At 39.7% G+C, this 18,924-nt stretch overlaps 2 protein-coding genes across 3 annotated transcripts; both read left to right on the plus strand.

Annotated features, from left to right (window-relative positions):
- The first annotated feature begins 15 nt into the window (after nt 1-15).
- LOC135438649 (glutamyl aminopeptidase) lies at nt 16-11,252 on the plus strand. 2 transcript variants are annotated; one of them, XM_064697030.1, is made up of 9 exons: nt 16-139; nt 199-611; nt 1,360-1,730; nt 8,521-8,668; nt 8,729-9,250; nt 9,315-9,607; nt 9,664-9,807; nt 9,869-10,360; nt 10,423-11,252. In XM_064697030.1, exons 1-9 carry the CDS (start codon nt 130-132, stop codon nt 11,096-11,098), a joined length of 3,069 nt encoding a protein of 1,022 aa, XP_064553100.1. In that variant the 5' UTR covers nt 16-129; the 3' UTR covers nt 11,099-11,252. The 2 variants fall into 2 exon arrangements, with proteins under 2 accessions (XP_064553100.1, XP_064553099.1); XM_064697029.1 differs by lacking the exons at nt 16-139; nt 199-611; nt 1,360-1,730 and adding exons at nt 1,942-2,071; nt 7,185-7,635; nt 7,916-8,402.
- Nucleotides 789-1,303, plus strand: LOC135438652 (uncharacterized). Its single transcript, XM_064697036.1, has 2 exons — nt 789-862; nt 922-1,303. Exons 1-2 carry the CDS (start codon nt 835-837, stop codon nt 1,134-1,136), a joined length of 243 nt encoding a protein of 80 aa, XP_064553106.1. The 5' UTR covers nt 789-834; the 3' UTR covers nt 1,137-1,303.
- Nucleotides 11,253-18,924: the final 7,672 nt, after the last annotated feature.

The raw sequence follows: 18,924 nt of genomic DNA on the forward strand, positions 1-18,924 counted from the left end.
GTTTATCAAGTCCAAATTGTTTTTCAGATGCGAGTTTTCCAGTTAGTTTAAGTCTAAACGCGCTGCACAGTGCAAGTGGTTTGGCAAGAGCGCGAATCCTAGAGCAAGGACTTTACATTAAATAAAAAAATGGTTGCCTGTGAGTGTTACAACTGCTATAAAAATGATATATGGAATTTATAATCCATTTTCGATCAGGGCTAACGGTCAAGGTGGTGGCCATCTGCTTGGGCCTGACCACGACGGCCTTTTGTGTTGCCACAATTGTGTTGGCCGTGGAGAACGCTAATCTGGAGAATGATCTGCAAGATGCCATGGATAAGCTGGAGGTGCTCATTTCTAGTACAACAACAGCCGGTCCCACCGTGGGCACCACGTCGGGAGTTACAACACCCAGCGGTGGCACCTCCCCGGGTACATCTCCGGGAGACTCAACACCAGGTGGCGGCACCACTCCAGGTGGGGTAACTACGCCAAGTGGCGGCACCACGCCCAGTGGCGGCACCACACCTGGCGGCACCACACCAGGCAACACTACGCCCAGCTCGACGTCTGCCAATCCGAATCCCATCTATCCCACTCTGCCCACCGGACTGCCCAATCCCGAAGAGGTATGTACTTGCTCTCGTTTATAGCCCCAGTCATTGTGCCGTAAAGGCGGCATTAGCACCAATTCACATATTATCATACTATATGGACCTTTAGGTTTTTTTTTTCTGGGGTCGATTATCGGCTTGGGGTTTTGCCGTTTATTTTTTTATCTTGCCTAAAAAACGCTGCGCGTTGACCAGCGGTCAGTTTGGTTGCAGCCTTCGTACATATTGGTAACTTAAAATGGGCAGATTAATGGCAAATCTAAAGAGTAAGGCGTGGTCAATACCCTGCAAATTCTGGGCTAAAGCTTGCAGTTATTTCCGTTAGATAATATCACAGCGGAGCGTGTGGCCATTTTCTTTGGCCTGCTGTCAACTTGCTTGGCCTTGGCCCTGGTCATTGTTGTGGTGCACAGGGACAATCTGATGCTGCAGCTGTCGGAGGCCCGAGAGAAACTCGATGTACTGGAGGATTATATACAGACCAATGTGCTGTCCGATCCAACAGAACAGTTTGAGGCGCACTTACGCAGCGAATTCTGAACTATTTAACAAACTGTTCTCAAATATGGTTTACTAATAAAGATCACGATTACAGGCCAATTACTTTCGGGATAAATGCGTCAGATATTACTGTGGCGGACTCAGTCCAGCTAGTTAAGATAGCGACCAATAATAAAGTTCTTTATCGCGTGCCTTATCGTATTTTAACGACTTCCTTGTTATCAATTATGTATATTCACCGAATCTTTACAACTGCAACTAGATTGTATATCGGCTGCCGACTGAGCTGAGGCCCATACGCTATCGACTCTATTTGCATCCCGATCTGGATACGGGAGCCTGTGAGGGCACCGTCTCCATACAGTTCCAGTTGGACGCAGTGACCAACTTGATAGTGCTGCACGCCAAGGATCTGAATGTGCATGGCATTAGTATTCTGAATATGATGGCGCGCATGCGCATCGCCATCGACAAATTTTATTTGGATGATACGCGAGAGCTACTGATAATCGAGCTGAAGGAGGTGCTGAGCACGAACAAGGCCTATACGCTGTCCGCTAGCTTTGACTGCAATTTGGACAATCTATATGGTGCCTACAGAAGCAGCTATACGGATGCGGAGGGCAATAAGAGGTGAGTGTATTGAGGCATTTGGTTTTTAAGTTAGATTTAAAAAAAACAACAAACTACGCGCTTAAAATCCTAACTAAACTACGTAGAGTAAAAGCTCGTGAGCTTAGTGCTTAATGAACTGGTGCGTGTTCAATAAGCCGGTCTCAGCTGTTGAGCAAAGCTTTCGGGAAAGCTTGCACGCAGCAGCAGCTTTGACAGCCGACTTTTAGTTGTAATTTCAAAGCTGAGCGCGACGGTTGTCGTTTGTCAATGCGCATCGCTTCAACGAACTCCGATCTCGTCTCTCGCCCTCTCGCGCGCTCGTGCGAATGTGAAACGTGCGCGGCATCGATTTGAATTAAGTAAAGCAACAGCTTAAGCCGAGTGCCGTTATTAAATAGAGCAGTTATTGGCTGGGCATGGTTAATAATTAAGAAAAAATCTGCTGTCACACTGCCTAACTGTAAATCAAGTAGAGCTGCGCAAAGCGCAATGCCCACAAAAATAAGCCAACCAACTGTTCAGTGCGAATTATGAGCGTCTTTGTAATAGATATCCATCTACGTACATCTTACATACATATGTATGTATTTGTGCAATGAATACCGTTTAAATTTTATTTTCTGGGCACCGAACAGTTTTTGTTGTTGTCATTGTCCAGGCGAGGGCAATGTGCCATTATATTACTAATTGAGCGCAGTGAGGCGAAAACTTATTTTAATACGTTTTCATAATAATAATAAAACACAAATGCGGCCATTGAATTCTATGCCAACTTTGACTTTCAACAATAAACACAATAAATATGAACGCAAGAGGCAGCAGAAGTTTCACGCACGCAAAACAGGTTGCAACTGCGTTTGCTCCACCAAGCCAGCAGCACCCCCTTTGGCCGCCCCCTTCTACTCACAGCTAGCCGGCAAACAGGCTTCTGCTCAGCCTCTCTCATAGTTCACTTGCCGCGCAAGTTCTTGGCCTTAAAATCGGCCAATACACGACGTCGACGTCGACGGCGGCGGCGACTTCGCCTTGCTTCTGTCTTGTGTTTACATTTACAAGCTGCAGCCAAGCGCTTGAATAGCTGGCAGAAGCTGCCGCTCGTTTATCTAGAAAAAAATACTTTCTTCAACAGCTCAAACGAAATGGGTCGACATCGACTTAAATGTTGTTTCCGTTTCTTGTCGCAGTTGATTCTGGTTTTCTTACAAACTTCTCTCACTTGTTTTTTTTTTTGGTTTCATGTTTTTGTTATGTTTTGGTTCTGAGAAGTTCGGGCAACGCGCTTTATTCAAACATTTTTCGTTTTCATTGGCACTGATTTCTTTTCTTTTCCCTTCCCATTTCACTTTGACGCCTTTGGGCCAACTGTCAGTCGAACCCATTTAAATTTCTTTCACTTCTTTGGTGTTTGGAAAAAATGAAGGTCAGCTCTTTTTGATAAATAACCAAATTATACTTGATCATGTGTCTGAGAGCACAATTTTTGATTAATTTGCATTTGTGAAAACTAATTCTTCAATCAAGAGTTCCTCACTTTCATTTAGAATGCATGTGAAAGCAGTCTAAATAATCAAAGAAAACCATTTTTAATATAGTGAAATGTAGCTTATTTTATTAGTCAACATAAACTTATATTTTTTGGCTAAAAGAGAATCTGTAAGGTTTGTGAAACAAATATAAAGATCGATAAATGGGTTTTCGGATAAACAACAAATAATTGAATTAGTAGAGATTGAGGGAGATTATGATAGTGAGAGATAAAAGGGTATTATATCTTAGAATAGTTAATGAATACATGCTCTTAGTAGATCATGTGATGTCTTAATTGAAGTACAGGACCAAAGGCGTTGATATATACCCAAATAAAAATGCATAACTATAAGTATAGTTGATGAATAGATTTTAATCTTGAGATTTATTCTGTACCGAAGAAATAATTACTTTTTTATATCTTTTGGTAGTCTATAGTTATTATTAACTCATAATATATACTAATGTGCACAATAAGGGAATATAATAAAGTTGTACAAAATTTGGGTACATCATATAGGTATATATCAACTACTACTTTCCCTTATTTCAATATCGTTATTATTTCGTTTTTACGTAACGTATTAAAACAAATCGAATACTATTTAATTATTGTGCATAACAGGCAAACTGTTGCAAGCATTTCTTCGTTTTTATACCCTTGCAGAGGGAATTATAATTTTGTCTTGAACTGTGTAAAGCATAGAAGGAGACATCTCCGACCCCATAAAGTATATTTTTAATCAGTATCAATAGCCAAGTCAAGCCGAGTCCTTCCGTCTGTCAGTTTTAAAGCTATCGTCATGAAACTTTGCACATGGTCCCTTTCTGTTGCACGCATTACATATGTCGGATCCGGCTGGATAGGACCACAATATTATATAGCTGCCGTAGGAACGATCGGTCGAAAATGAGGTTCTTATGCATTATGAGCATTATGAAAAGATCCGGTCTGCAAGGGTATTAAATATTCGGCGTGCCGAAGATAGCTTTCTTTCTCGTTTTGTTTTGATTTTCGTAGTTTTTTTTTTTTAACTTTTGGGTGTGCGTTTGAAATACTTATCATATATGTGTCTGAGCGTATTTTCAATTGCAGTCACGTATTGGGGGCCCTGCATGCGTCACAGTGACCCAATCAGAGAGCTGGCAATGGGCCTGGGCTTGGGCCAGGGCATTTGTTATGTGGCCGCGACTCACTTTTTGGGCATTTGTGGGGCGCACTTTGCATTTAATTATTTATTTGGGAAAGTTGTGAAATTGGAAAAAAAAGTCACTGAACGTTTGAATAAACCAACAAATTATTTTTAATAACAATAACATTCTGCGAGTGCATTCAACTTTAGTTCGTGAATTTAATTAAATGGAAATTAAAACGTATTTGACTTAATGCCACATTCATTAACAAGGCAGCATAACTGTTCTGCCATTTGACATTTTCCTCGAGCTTGATGAGTAACCAACCTTAGATCTACACTCAAAAAAAACGAAATGACAAAAAGAAAATCTATTTTTAATTTCGAATAAAAATCAAACCGTTTAAGTCTTGAAAACTTAAGTACAAAGTATTCTTGAATATTCTTATTTTAAGCACGGAATTCGGGTGAAGCATAAAATACTTATAACAATAACTTTCATATATGAAATAAGGCTCAATCGTTCTTAAAAGTAACAATTTCTGTATTTGTATTCAGGAATTTCTGCTTGTAAAAAGTTCCTCAATAAAGAATTTGAGCTTGGCTAGATTTGACTATTAGGTTCTTGGATTTTTTCTCTGAGTGTACAAGATGCAGATACAATGAGGCGTATAAAATTATGCAGTCGCAGATACTTTGCAGCTGCCACATCAAGTGTTTGGCTTATAAGGTAGTCATGCAATTTTTATGCCGCATTTGTTGTTTATGCTCTTTTTTATTGTTGTTTTTCCGTTTGTCGTTGTTGTTGTTGTTGTTGTAGTGGCTCTTGTCTGCAGCCTAATTGAGTCAACGCCAATGCATTGCATCATCGTAGGCTTCAGAGTCAGAGAGACGACACAATGATGAGCTGGATCAGAGCTGGCAAGCGCTTGCCGCTGCCCCAGACAATTTGTGCAGCTCACTCGATATTAGCATATTCATAATATTCAACACTTGAGATTCGCATTCGCACAACTTGCCGAAATTAACGCATACGCTCACATTGTGCATAGCCGCATTTAAATCTTAATCAATTCGTTGCGGCCCGAGCTACTCAAGTGTGTACACAAATAAGTGTGAGTACACAATACGACTAAAAAATCACAATTGTAGGCGCTGTATTATGAGAATTCAAAGTTAAGACACATTTTGATTGGCTTGCATAAAGGAAAGGCTACCTACCAGTGCTGTGTAACAAAAGCTTTTTCTAAATTACAAAATAAAGACACTTTTCTATATTCCTGCAAAAAGAAAGGAATACTCTCTAGTGTTGTGTAACAAAAGAGAGACTTTTCTAAAATAAAAAGAAAAGACCCATTTCTATTAGCTTGCATAAAGTAATTGCTACTCAACAGTGTTGTGCAACAAAATAGAGGTTTTTCTAAAATAAAAACAGATACATATATTATGAAATGTAATTTCAAGAAAATAACTTTAAATGTTAACAGTTTTTTACCTTACCTTTTTACGACTTCAACGCAAAAGCTACTGAAAAGCTTTCAAAGCACTTTAAAGCAATCAATGTGTTTAGTTATGTTTTTAATTTTGCCAAAGGCTGGACTTAATGCCTATTGCTTGGCAGTTTGTAAGCAAGTTAATCATTTTTATTTGGCTCGATTAATCTCTCGGTTTTGAACAATCGCATTTTGACCATAAGCTTTATGGTAATTGGTTTATTGGCTTATTGTTCATGTATATGAGATGACATGAGTAGAGCAGCTTTGACTACCGCATCTGCATTTTATGGCTAATTCAATAGAATTACAATGCAAATTTGGTGCGAATAATGTTTCCCATGACATAAGCCCAAACAGAGAGACAGAGCGAGAGCGAGAGAGAGAGGGAGCTGTCTTGCAAATCATCTAAAAAAAAAGCCAACAACCTTTCCAACCATCAGTCAATCACACAGACGACGACGCCGACGCCGACGCCCCTATAGAAAGTGGCCTGTGGTCGTATTACTGCAATTGCAATAAACCTGGAAATTTGTAATACAACATTGCGGCTTGCCAGCAACAACAACCAAAACAACAACAACTAAAAGTAAGACTTGGCTTTAAGTCGCTACAATTACACAGAAAAGGCGAAATGACCAACTCCATTACGTGACAGCGTAGAGATTACATTTGATTGATCCTGCAATGGAGACAACATCGCATCAACTCTCAATGAAATCAAGTCAAATGTGACGGAAACGGTACACAAGATACAAAAGCAAAGCAAACAAATGTTATGTCTCTGTTTATAGGGAATAACTAACGAAAATGTGATAATAGCAACGTCTGTAATTTGGTCTGTTTACGATAAGCTCAAATTACGTGTGACGATGACACGCTACTCAATCGCAGCTTAAATTAGTTTTTGAGCTACATTTCAAGCCTTAAAATGCAGTAAATAATAAAATTTTTGGGCGGTCACAAAATAGATTTTTGCTTCGAACAGCTTCAACTTGCAATAACTTCAAATCGTAGCTAACTAAGCCAACTAACTAAGCTGCTCTAGACGACTAGGAGATATCCTGTTATTAGTTCTTAGTTGCCGTTCGTGTTTTAAAAGACCCGTGTAGGAAATCGATATTAATCGATTTCACAAAATGTGAGATTGCTATCGAAAATTTTATAGAAATTTATGAGGTGCATCGAGTTCGATTTTTGTCGGGCTAGAATTTAAATTATTGTGTTTAACTGCGATTGTTTTAAAAAATAGAAAGTCAGAGCTATGTAAATCTGGACGCACTCCAGCTAATGTAAAATGTTTGTTAACCATTTTATAGCTCGCTAAGTCATTTTAAATGTATCAGCACCAGTGTAAATAGCGCCTAGTTAATCAACAGCTAAATACATAAACACCGAAAAACCAAATAGTATATACAAAAACAAAAACAAAAACGAAAAAAGTCAACGGCATGTACGCGACGAAAAACGTGCGTCCACGCAGCAGCCTCTCCACAGACGACAATCATCGTATCAAGGACACAAATCGTGCACACAAGAAATCGCCGAGCAACACGGTCCTCACTCTGGTCGCGTTCTGTGTGTTTCTTTTGGTGCTCTGCAGTTTTCTGCTCGGCGCTTTGGTTTATGTCGGCAAAAATATTGCTGACGAGCATCAGAAGCAGCAGGCGAGCGGGGGTACGCTGAGCGTAGTAAACGACACAATACGCACCATATATGTGGATCGTGATCAGTTATTGTCCACGAAACCAATTTTGAGCGTGCTCTCAGGTTTGTGTTAAATTAAAAATAAGAAACGCTCATAAATTAAAAATTGTTCAATGCAAATTCAAATGCTGAGCCAATGCGCGCCGAGCAACCGCTGCACTCATAGCAATAAGCTTTGTGTTGCCTGCAAGCGATTTGCTCAGCATACCAAGCTGATATTGTTATCGTTATCGATAACGCCACAGCTGTTCGGCGCACTGATTTTGTATAAGTTGAAGAAATAAATAATTTGAACTAATTCATGAATTACTGATAAAAAAAAAACAATAAATAAAAAAAACAGATCTTCGCGCACAGACCACCCAAGTGCCCACCACGAAAAAGTCAAACGCCATGGCCGCCATATCGCCTGAAATACGTGCTGCCAGCCGGGTCCTGCAGAAACTTGGCTTCCGTTTGCCCAAAGCGATAAAAGCACGAAAATATAATTTGCACTTGAGGCCAGATTTTAACTCCAAGAGCTATACGGGCAACATAAGCATCAATCTGCAGGTGCTGGACCCTATCGCATTTATACCCGTGCACGTCAAACAGCTGAATGTGAGCCACGAGCAACTGCAGCGTTTGGATGATTCGGGTGCTCCGCTGACGGAAATCAAGCCAACGCTCACCTTTGCCTATCCCGAATACGAGTACTTTGTCAGCGAATTCGCCCAGCCACTGGAAGTGGGCAACTATACGTTGCATCTGAAATTTAATGGCTCGTTAGTCGATCGCATAACGGGGCTGTACCAAAGTTCATACTACAATAAGCTGAAAAACCGCTCCAGGTAGACGCAGCTGTGACCTTCTTAAGCTAACAAATGCATGCACCTTAATTAACCCAACACATTTATAAATTAACTAACAAGTTGTTTTGCTTATACTAATTGTTCAATTTTTTCACAGATGGATTGCTAGTACGAAACTCGAGCCCACCTACGCCCGCCAAGCGTTCCCCTGCTTCGATGAGCCGCATCTGAAGGCGCAGTTTGCCATAACAATTGCCCGGCCCAGCGGCGATGATTACCATGTGCTGTCCAATATGCCAGTTGCCGTAAGAAGAACATTAAAGCCCACATATCATAGACTTTCTCTAGAATTGCTTCTTTTACAGAGCGAGTACATTGACGGCGATGTGACGGAGGTTACTTTCGAGGAGACGTTGCCCATGAGCACCTACCTGGCCGCCTTTGTCATCTCGGACTTTGCGCACACCACAACCACCGTGGGCGAAACCAATATCGAGCTGCGTGTGTTTGCACCACCTGCCCAGGTTAATAAGACAGAATACGCGCTGGAGATCGGTGCCGGCATTACGGCGCATTATATAGATTACTTTAACATCTCGTATCCGCTGCCCAAACTGGATTTGGTTGCCATACCCGACTTTGTATCCGGTGCCATGGAGAACTGGGGTCTAGTGACCTTCCGTGAAACGGCGCTGCTCTATGATGAGAGCACCAGCTCCAGCGTTAATAAGCAACGCGTCGCTGTTGTGGTCGCCCATGAGCTGGCGCATCAATGGTTTGGCAATTTGGTTACCATGAACTGGTGGAACGATCTGTGGCTAAACGAAGGCTTCGCCTCATTCATTGAGTATAAGGGAGTGCACCATATGCATGCCGATTGGGATATGGTAAGATCTGTTTATTCATTGGCTTGTCGGAGATCTTGCTTATATACTCTCATTCATTACGTAGGTGAATCAATTTGTGACTGAGGAGCTGCATCCTGTGCTGAAGATTGATGCCACGCTCGCTTCGCATGCCATTGTCAAGTCCATTGAGAGCCCTGCTGAAATTACCGAGTACTTTGATACCATTACCTATTCCAAAGGCGCCGCTTTGGTGCGCATGCTCGAGAATCTTGTTGGCGAAGCAAGACTGCAGAATGCCACTACGCGCTATTTGCGTCGTCACACTTACACCACGGCCACCACCGATGACTATTTGACGGCCATTGAAGAGGAGGAGGGTCTCGACTATGAAGTCAAGTAAGTGCATCAATTGCTGCTGGCACTTAACCAAACTAATTGATCTGAGCTTACAGGCAAATCATGCAAACATGGACGGAACAGATGGGTCTGCCCGTGGTTGAAGTTGTGAAGAATGGCAATGTTTACAAGCTAACCCAAAAGCGTTTCCTAGCCAATCAGGATGACTATAGTGCTGAAGTCGAGCCATCTTCCTTCAAGTAGGTGCACTGCCTTACACTCTAATAGCAACCTACTCAACTGTTTCTGCTCCCTTCGCAGTTATCGCTGGTCTATACCCATTACCTACATAACCAGCGAAGACAGCACGCCAAAGACCACAATCTTTAACTATAACGACAATGAGCTTAGCATCACGCTGCCCAGCACTGTCAGTTGGGTAAAGTTGAACAAAGATCAGGTGGGCTACTATCGTGTCAACTATGCCGAGGAGCAATGGACCGAATTGGTGTCAGCTCTGAAGGCATCACGTGAAACCTTTAGCACTGCGGATCGTGCACATTTGTTAAACGATGCCAATGCTTTGGCGGACGCGGCACAGCTGAATTATACCATTGCGCTGGAGCTGAGCACATATTTGGAAAACGAACAGGACTATGTGCCCTGGAGCGTGGGCACCGCATCGCTGACAGCGCTCAAGAATCGTGTGTACTATACGAATGCCTATAAGGACTTTACGAAATATGCGCGCAAGCTGCTGACGCCCATTGTGGAGAAGCTTACCTTTACCGTGGGCACGGATCATCTGGAAAAGTATATGCGACTACATATAGCTTAAGTTTGTTATTTATTATACTTTTCTTTGTATTTATTAGTAAACTGCGTATCAAGGTGCTGAGCGCTGCCTGCGGTGTTGGAGACGAGAGTGCACTTGAGCAGGCTGCCACCTTGTTTAACCAGTGGTTGGCCAGCCCGGACACACGTCCCAATCCCGATGTTCGCGACGTTGTCTACTACTTCGGGCTACAACAGGTGAACACTGAGGCCGCCTGGGATCAGGTCTGGCAGCTGTATCTGACTGAGCCCGATGCGCAGGAGAAGCTTAAGCTGATGAACGCGCTGGCGGCTATTAAGGTGCCCTGGCTGCTGCAGCGCTATATCAACTTGGCTTGGGACGAGAACAATGTGCGCCGGCAGGACTACTTCACGCTGCTGGGCTACATTTCCGCCAATCCAGTGGGTCAGAGCCTCGTCTGGGACTATGTGCGTGAAAACTGGGACAAGCTGGTGGAACGCTTTGGTATCAATGAGCGCACCTTGGGTCGCCTTATTCCCACCATTACCGCTCGCTTTGCCACGCAAACCAAGTTGGAGGAGATGCAGCAGTTCTTTGCTAAAAATCCTGAGGCCGGCGCTGGCACTGCTGCGCGTCAACAGGCACTGGAAACGGTCAAGGCCAACATCAAATGGCTGGAGCTTAACCAAGAGCAAGTGGGCAAATGGTTGGCCAACTTTGCGGAGCAGTCGGCTGTGACAAATCGCATCAACTAAACTGTTGCTCAAAGGCAACCTGTAAAGTATCCTTAATGTAAAAATTACCAATTGATTTTTGAATAGTCATAGCCTGCAATTTGAGTGCATTGCAAATGTGAATGAAGGAATTGTGAATACTATTTTTGGAATAAAATACAAATTGAAAAAAGAATTGTTATCATTCTATTATAACCTTAACTATAGGATATTGTTAATGAAATCGGCTTTATCGGAAATTTGAAATTCTTAACCTTAACAAGAAGCTTAATCTAAGGCGAATCTGAACCATATCAAAAGGAAAAAAAACTGGTTTAGTTAAATAATGTTCTACTTTTATTATTTACTTTGCTATATTTCAATGACGCTACATTATTGAAATTAATTGTAGCTTTACATTAAATATTTATTTAATAAGGGACGAACTAGTTCATGGATGTGAGAAACCTGAAGCGAACCATTAAAATTGTTTTTATCTATACTTCTTAGCATAATATATTGATATTGGAATCAGCATAAAGTTTTGTCTCCTCAAATGGTTTTATTATCTCGTATATAAATTACAAATTTTTGGGCTAACTTTGCCCTGTCTGTTATTTTCAATAAAATTGCGGAAACGGAAACGCCACGCTGAATGGAGAATGGTGCGCGTGCCTGTTTAATTTGAGCGCTGTGCGTTTTTATGAGCCATGCCAGATTTGATGTTGGCCAAGCTGTTTATGGCAACAGGACCTAAGTTTTTGTTTACTTGCGAACACACAGTTTTTGGCCAAGCCTCTGGCGTCAGCAGCGAAATTGTTTACGACTTAAATTGAATGAAGTCCATTGAATTTGCCAACTGATTGCAAAACAATTTTTTGTTTTCATTTATTCTGCACATAGGCCTCATCTGCACTGGAAGGCCAATCACTCAAGTGGCGCCCACAAATGATGGCGACATTTCATTGGCAACGTAGTCGGGCAGTTGCATAAATTTCAGCTATGGCCCATTAAATTATCACCACCAGCAAAATATACAAAATGGCCATATTTTGCAGCAGCACGAATAACTCACAGATTGGCCTCAATAATCTGTCGCCCAAATGTTGGCCATTTATTTGATTTCGATTTTATATGATTTTGATGTTTTGGTGGCTCGTAAATTCCTGATTGCCTCACATTTAGCTGCACTGTGTTTTTTGTCCACACATTAAAGTGCCCGATTTCTGTTGGACATTTAAGCGTAAGCCCCCCGGCCAAGGTCATGCGTATCGACCCGGCCAGACGGTACTCCAACTATTAATGGAATCGCACGGCGCCCGATTGAGACATGATAATGTGTGTATCAAGGCAGTTGGACACAACTTCTTCAATTGTAAATGTGCTCGCAACAGGCTGCAGGCGTTTAAATTGGTCGAGCAGCTACGCTCCGATTCCCACTTGCATTGCTGGGCTCATTTGGCCCTTAGTCTATGCCCCAGTGTGCCATAAAGTGCCCAACTTCTGCCACATTTTAGGCAACATACATTCTTGGCCCTGATTGGCCCACGGCCAGGCAAAACTAATTTCGCTTTGTCTACAGCATCATTTGGCCCAACTAGCCCAATTTATAAGCTCTACTCAGGCATTAGCATTTTGTACTATGAATGATTGAGCTTGTCGCAACACTTTATTTTATTTATTAATTTAAAATATATATTTAAATCTGACTTTCAAAAGTATTGTTGTGCTTTAAATTGAATTAAAGCCTTTTCTCAAATGGACTTTAATGGATTTTACGCCGCGAATTAATTTAACAATTAATATTTTATTATATATCAAAGCCATATTTTATTTTGTTGTGTGTTTCTATACAAAGAGTCTGACTGCATAAATCCAAAGATGTGTCTTGATTAAAGCCATAAACTTTTTTCTAGTTTTAGCCAACTTTTGCGGCATTTGCCGTATGCATATGCATATGCGTGCAGCTCATTATAAATAAATATGCATACTTGGTCTATTGTCTGGCTATCAATAAAAATTATATTATTGCCTGTAGTATAAACAAATGCCAAAGAGATTGTCATGAAACTCGTTTGTTAGCCATTTAACTGGCTTTTGGGCACTTTGGCATCGCTCATACGCCCCGTTGTCACGTTCGGGCATTGACTTGCGCCTTGCCGGCTATCTTCCATCTAAAATGGCGCGCATATTGAGTTCCTAATTGTGTATGTAAGTGAGTGTTCGTGTGTTTGTGTGTGTGAGTGTGACTGGCAGTCAATAACAGTGACCCTTGATTTTATATTGGCCTGCATTGGCATTTTTATGACGTCAAACCTGTTGATGCGTAATGTAATTAAATTTAATGCCATGGATCGTGCGTAAGGCAATTCGCAAACACTTGAAATTACTTCATTAGTTGCTAATTGAATTGCCATTGCCCGTTGAGTGTGGAAAAAAGAAAGCACAACGCTCGACGGACTAAGTGATTAATATTTGTTTTTTTATTGCTTTAACCGGCTCGAAGAGGCGCGTCTGTTGCCAGGCGGCAACATTTAGTTGGCTGCTCTTGCGGGCACAAATTCACCATAGATAAGACAGCCGGCGGAAGCGCCGGCTTCAGTTGTCCTTATTTATGTTGTGTTAATAATAGCAACATCCTGCCAAAGCCTGCGGGGCGCCCTGCCCATTAATCTTAATTCGGCGCAAATATTCAATCAAGCGGCCTGCGTTGCCTGCTTTTGTAATTAAAGGCACATTAAGCGCCTCGTAAAAATTAAATTGTCAGTTGCGGATAGGCCCAGAGACAGCTGCCAACGGCGCCTGGTGCCTGCCTTGTGGCACTAATTAGCGGCACTTGAGCCCGGCCATGCGACACTTTAAGCACTTTTTATGGTTAACTATCGATTCGGCCAAGGCGTGGTCTTAGCTTAAATTCGCCAAATGCAAAAACAAATACTATCAAAAAGTTCATTTTGTAAATATATATTTCTTTGCCCATGCAAGCGAAAGTTTATCATGCTTAGAACATCTTCTGGATGGGCCTCTTTCCGGCGCTGAAAAATTCTTAGACGAGTTTTTATAAACAAACTAAATTAATGAATGAGGGTTTCTGTTTATACGGCACTCATTTACATTTTATATTTTTTTATTTATGTTTCTTGTGTGTTAGTCATTTTTAAGTTTTTTTTTTTGATTTAAATTATTCTACGCATTTGTTTTATTTAAAAAAAGGCTTACACATTCCAGAATGAATTGAAAAGTGTTTATTAAGAGAAACGATCAAAATGTAGCAGTCGAAGGCGCTCAACTACGGGATACTCTGTAAACAAGGTTTTAGTCATTAATGTATGTATTTTCTAAGTGTAATTTCTAAGTGTATTTTCTAAGTAGCTGTGTACAAATTGGTTTGTTGGTTCGACTATTGAAATTATGGAACATATAACAATTGCTTTTTTATAAATTACATGGGATTGACTAAGCAATCTCTTCAATTTAAAATTCTATTTCGATTTATATTTATATTTTATATTTCATATTTTATATTTTATATAAACTTTTATATTTTATATTTTTTTATGTAAATTCTACTTTATTTTTGATATTTTATATTTTATATAGCATATTTTGTATGTTATGCTTAATATATTTGTTGTTATATTCTTTATTTTATTTTTTATATTTATATTTTTTTATTTTATATTTTTTATACGTTTTTTTAATTAAAACAATATTTTCAATTAAAATTATATATGTATTTATATTATTATATTTATATATAATATATGACACATTAATTTTATATATAAGCTTTTTTGAAGCTAAACAATATTTTCTATTAAAAATTATATTTTCATTTTTTTTGTATATATTTATATACATATATCTGTATATTGTATATTCGAAGTATTAAGTTTATTCATATTTAATTGCATCCCCTAACGGACTGTGAATACTTTCTATACGCCCAAAAGATATTTCACGGTATTTATATTTTAAATTTTCAATGGACAATTCACTCGCTTTTCCACCGGCAACAAAATATTTGAAAACCATAAATCAATTAGCTAAGCATTAAAATGCCTAATATTCCAAATATTTCAGCGTATCTGTTTCATTTCGACGCTCAATAGTTTTCAATGTATTTATCTATTTTTGAGTAGCTCGTTTTATTTGAATTTTACAACTTTTAGTTTTATAGACATTGGCAGCTCTGGGATTTTATGCATGGCTCGTTTGCATATTTTCTGAGCTATATTTACGAGACGGACAGACAACTGCTGATGCGTAGCTTTATATGCCACAGTACCCACTGCGATATACGCAGTCAAATACCCACACACACATATGTGCAGTCTGTTGATATGTGTGTCTGGATGACTGTGAACCGAATGTAGCTGCTATCTGCCAGACTGCTGTCTGTTGTTGTGTTTATATTGTGTGTAGTTGTGGGTGTGTTCGCGTGTGTGGGCACAAAAATGCATAAAATGGCATAAAACTGTGGCTCATGTCGTTGGCCGTAAAATTCTTTGCCAAAGAAGTGCAATAAAAAGGCTTTAATGATGCGACTCTCTGTAATTAAATGCCACAGAGTACACCCACTAACCCACACATGCACACACACACACACACACATGTGCAGTCATCTGTGTGGCCACACACGGCGTATACGTGATGTGACTGAACCCTAAGCCAAAGGCGCAATGAATAGCTCCTCAAATTCATGTTTATCATTTTAATTGAATGCTAAATTTCGCTTTTCTATCCAACTTTATCTTAAATTTAAAATCCTTGGTCTCTGAATTGTGTTCATTGTATTTATTTATTTATTTTTTATTACTTTATTGCTTGGAGGTTTTTCGCAGGAAGGGGTTATTGCAGAGCCATTGCCTGTGTGGCCAGCATATGACATTTGATTTATGGCCGCTTGTTTTTCGTTTAACAAACAAGGCCATAAATACACACACACACAAAAAAGTAGAAAAATAGCCAAAGAAATGGCGAATGCGCCAAATGGTGCAAAGCTCTGTGCTGTTGCAAAGTTGCATTCAGGGGAATACCATTATGCAATGCTCGGTTAAAGTCAACTGCTAATTCGAATGCCGAATTCGGCTCATTGCGCAAAACGTTTGACTGTTTGCGTACACACTGCGTATACTTAATTTTGCGTATGCGTAATGGAAATCGTTGCCGTCAACAGGGTGATTCAGTTCGGGGTTTAAATCAATTCATTGCGAAAGTTCGCTTCGTGAATCTGGTTTTTACACATCTATGCATCTAGGTTTCGTAATCTCTATATATACAACTGTTTGTCCTGATTGACTGACTGAATGACTAACTGACTGATTGACTGACTTAATGACTGACTGACTGATCCACGCACAGCCGAAAACGATAGAGCTAGGAAGCTGAAGTTTTCTCAGTAGTTATGTGTGATAGAGGTGCACGCTATGACGGGTATTTGGAAAATTCCACCCGCAAGTGTGGGAAAAATGTGAAAACGGCCGATCGGCTTGAAAAACATATTTCCAAATATCTTTGTTCAAATTTATTTGAGGTATGTTTCACACTTTTCGGAAGATCCATCCCTCCTTGGTGGAAATGGGGGTCAAATTTTTGGTGGGTAGTGTTTCGTATTCAAAAATTGATTTCTAAGAATTTTATGAAAATGCTTATCGCAAAATCTTCTTAGATGATAAATGCGACTCAAAGGTTGAATGGGCGATGTGTCGGGTGTAAGCCGATTCTCGAAGTAGGTCTTCTAGAAAACGAGAAGCTCTAAGTTTCGTCCGATTGATCTTAAATTAACTTTCAAAGCCCTACATAATAAGTTATATAGTATGTGTTTGGTAACTCCATTCGCAACTGCGGTAAGTTGTCGGTAAACGGTTGTGTTAAAGTTTTTAGGTTATCATCCGTTCGGCTACAAAATCGTTTTCAAAGATCTTTGTTTAGGTTGATTTGAGGGGTGTTTCACACTTTTCGGAAAATCCATTCTTTCTTGATACAAATGGTTTAAATATAATTCGATGAATTTTAAGTTTCAAAATGTTATTAAATAAGTGTAGGTTCACGTTTCAGGTTGCGACTGTTTTCTTGTGCTGCTAATTCGGTTCAAGGTTCGGTTCGTAGTAAAAACAAAGTTAATAGTCCGAGCTCCGAGCTGGCAAATGGCTTAGATATTTCGACAGTCGCAGCGCAAGCAATTTCCATTTGCATTTGCTTGCATTTTCCGCTTGTTTATGCCATGTCCGCTGCGTATATCTTCTCCGATCCCATTTCCAATTCCAATTCCATTGCCATTCCCATTCGCATTGCCTTCAGCCTGATAAGCCGCCTTTATTGGCAAAGTTTCGATTGCATTTGCTGCGTGCGTCTCCATGTTCGCATTTATTTAAATTTATTTCCGCACAATTTGTAAAACTCTTGCATTTCCCAGCCGCATTTGCATTGCGAATGCAAAGCGCTAAATTAGTGAGGTGTAAATTGTGCACTTCGCACGCGCCCACATAAATAATGGCCATAAATTTGGCCAACCGCACGGTTGACAACTTCTGGTCGACATCGTCCGCTTGTCCACTGTCCAACTGTCCAAATGGCCAAATCATTTGACAGTTGTGGTCGCCGTTCACATGAACATTAAATTCATTAACATTTACATAGCTTCATTTTTAATGAACTGAAAAATCTGTTCGGCTTTTTCGATGCCTATAAATAAATCGAGACGCACATAAAGGTGTGATACCTCGCATTCGCATAAATCTTGTTTCAACAAGAGAGTCAAATCGAGTGCGCCTGACAGGGGGATGCCCTGTAGCCGGCCATAAAGTAAGCGTCAATGGGTTATATATCCTTTTGAGACATAGTCTTTAGTTTTATACTTCTTACATCTCCTATGGAGATGCTACAATATTTTACTTCTTTTATGAGCAAAAACCTGAAAGAAATACAGATTTTAGCCACAACAAGTTTATTTTATTTAACATTGTACAAATTTTTGAATAATATAAAACTATATTTCCTTAAAAAAATATCATACCTTAAAAATGTCTAAGAAACGTCATGCATGCACAGAATTATTATTTTTTTTGTTTTCAAAGTAGAAAATATTAAAACTAATTACACTTCACAAAAAAGAAAAAAAAACACCCAGCCTCGAGTCAGCTAGACATCGAGCTACACACCAGAAAGGTCGCCAAAACAATCAGCATATTGTTCAAAAACTTTTAAAAAAATGTTCAACAAAATGGGAAACCGAAATTTGATTACACTTGAAAAGTGCGGCATACTAAGAGCACAGACCTGATACCCTACAAGCGTGGCAAACGAGTTATTCAAGTAATGTTACCCGATAAGGCAATACAATTTTATTCAAAATATTTTTCTCAGACGAATTTATATGCAAATTAAGATGTTCACAATATTTTGCGATAATAATAATAACCATATTTTGATCTGACCGGCCAAGCAAGCGCTTCACAATGAATCACAATTTTATTGACGAATGAGGTATTTGGTTCTGCCGACGACGTTGGTGACAGCGACTCGCCCCCACGCCTCAACGGTCCCACGCCCCATCACTTAAAACGACGCATAAGATGCGTATTCATATAAATATAGAAATGCAAAGAAATGAAAAGCCAGCGAAATTAAAAGCAAATACTTTATGTACATATGTCTGAGAAGCTGAGTGCTAGAAATCGCAGCATTTAATAGTTAATTCGAGAGAGAGAGAGAAAGTTCGTCATTTTTAATATTTGCATTATTATTAATAATTAAGTTACATTAATTTTATAAAAATTCAAACATATTTTACTGTGTGTATTAATATTTTTTATTAAAAATGAAACATATTTTTATATGAGTATTATAAAAAATGCATTTTATTA

Source organism: Drosophila montana, unplaced genomic scaffold, assembly GCF_035044405.1.
Source record: "Drosophila montana isolate Dmon_TW-CO22-7 unplaced genomic scaffold, ASM3504440v1 contig_3848_1, whole genome shotgun sequence".
In the NCBI taxonomy this organism is placed as follows: domain Eukaryota; kingdom Metazoa; phylum Arthropoda; class Insecta; order Diptera; family Drosophilidae; genus Drosophila; species Drosophila montana.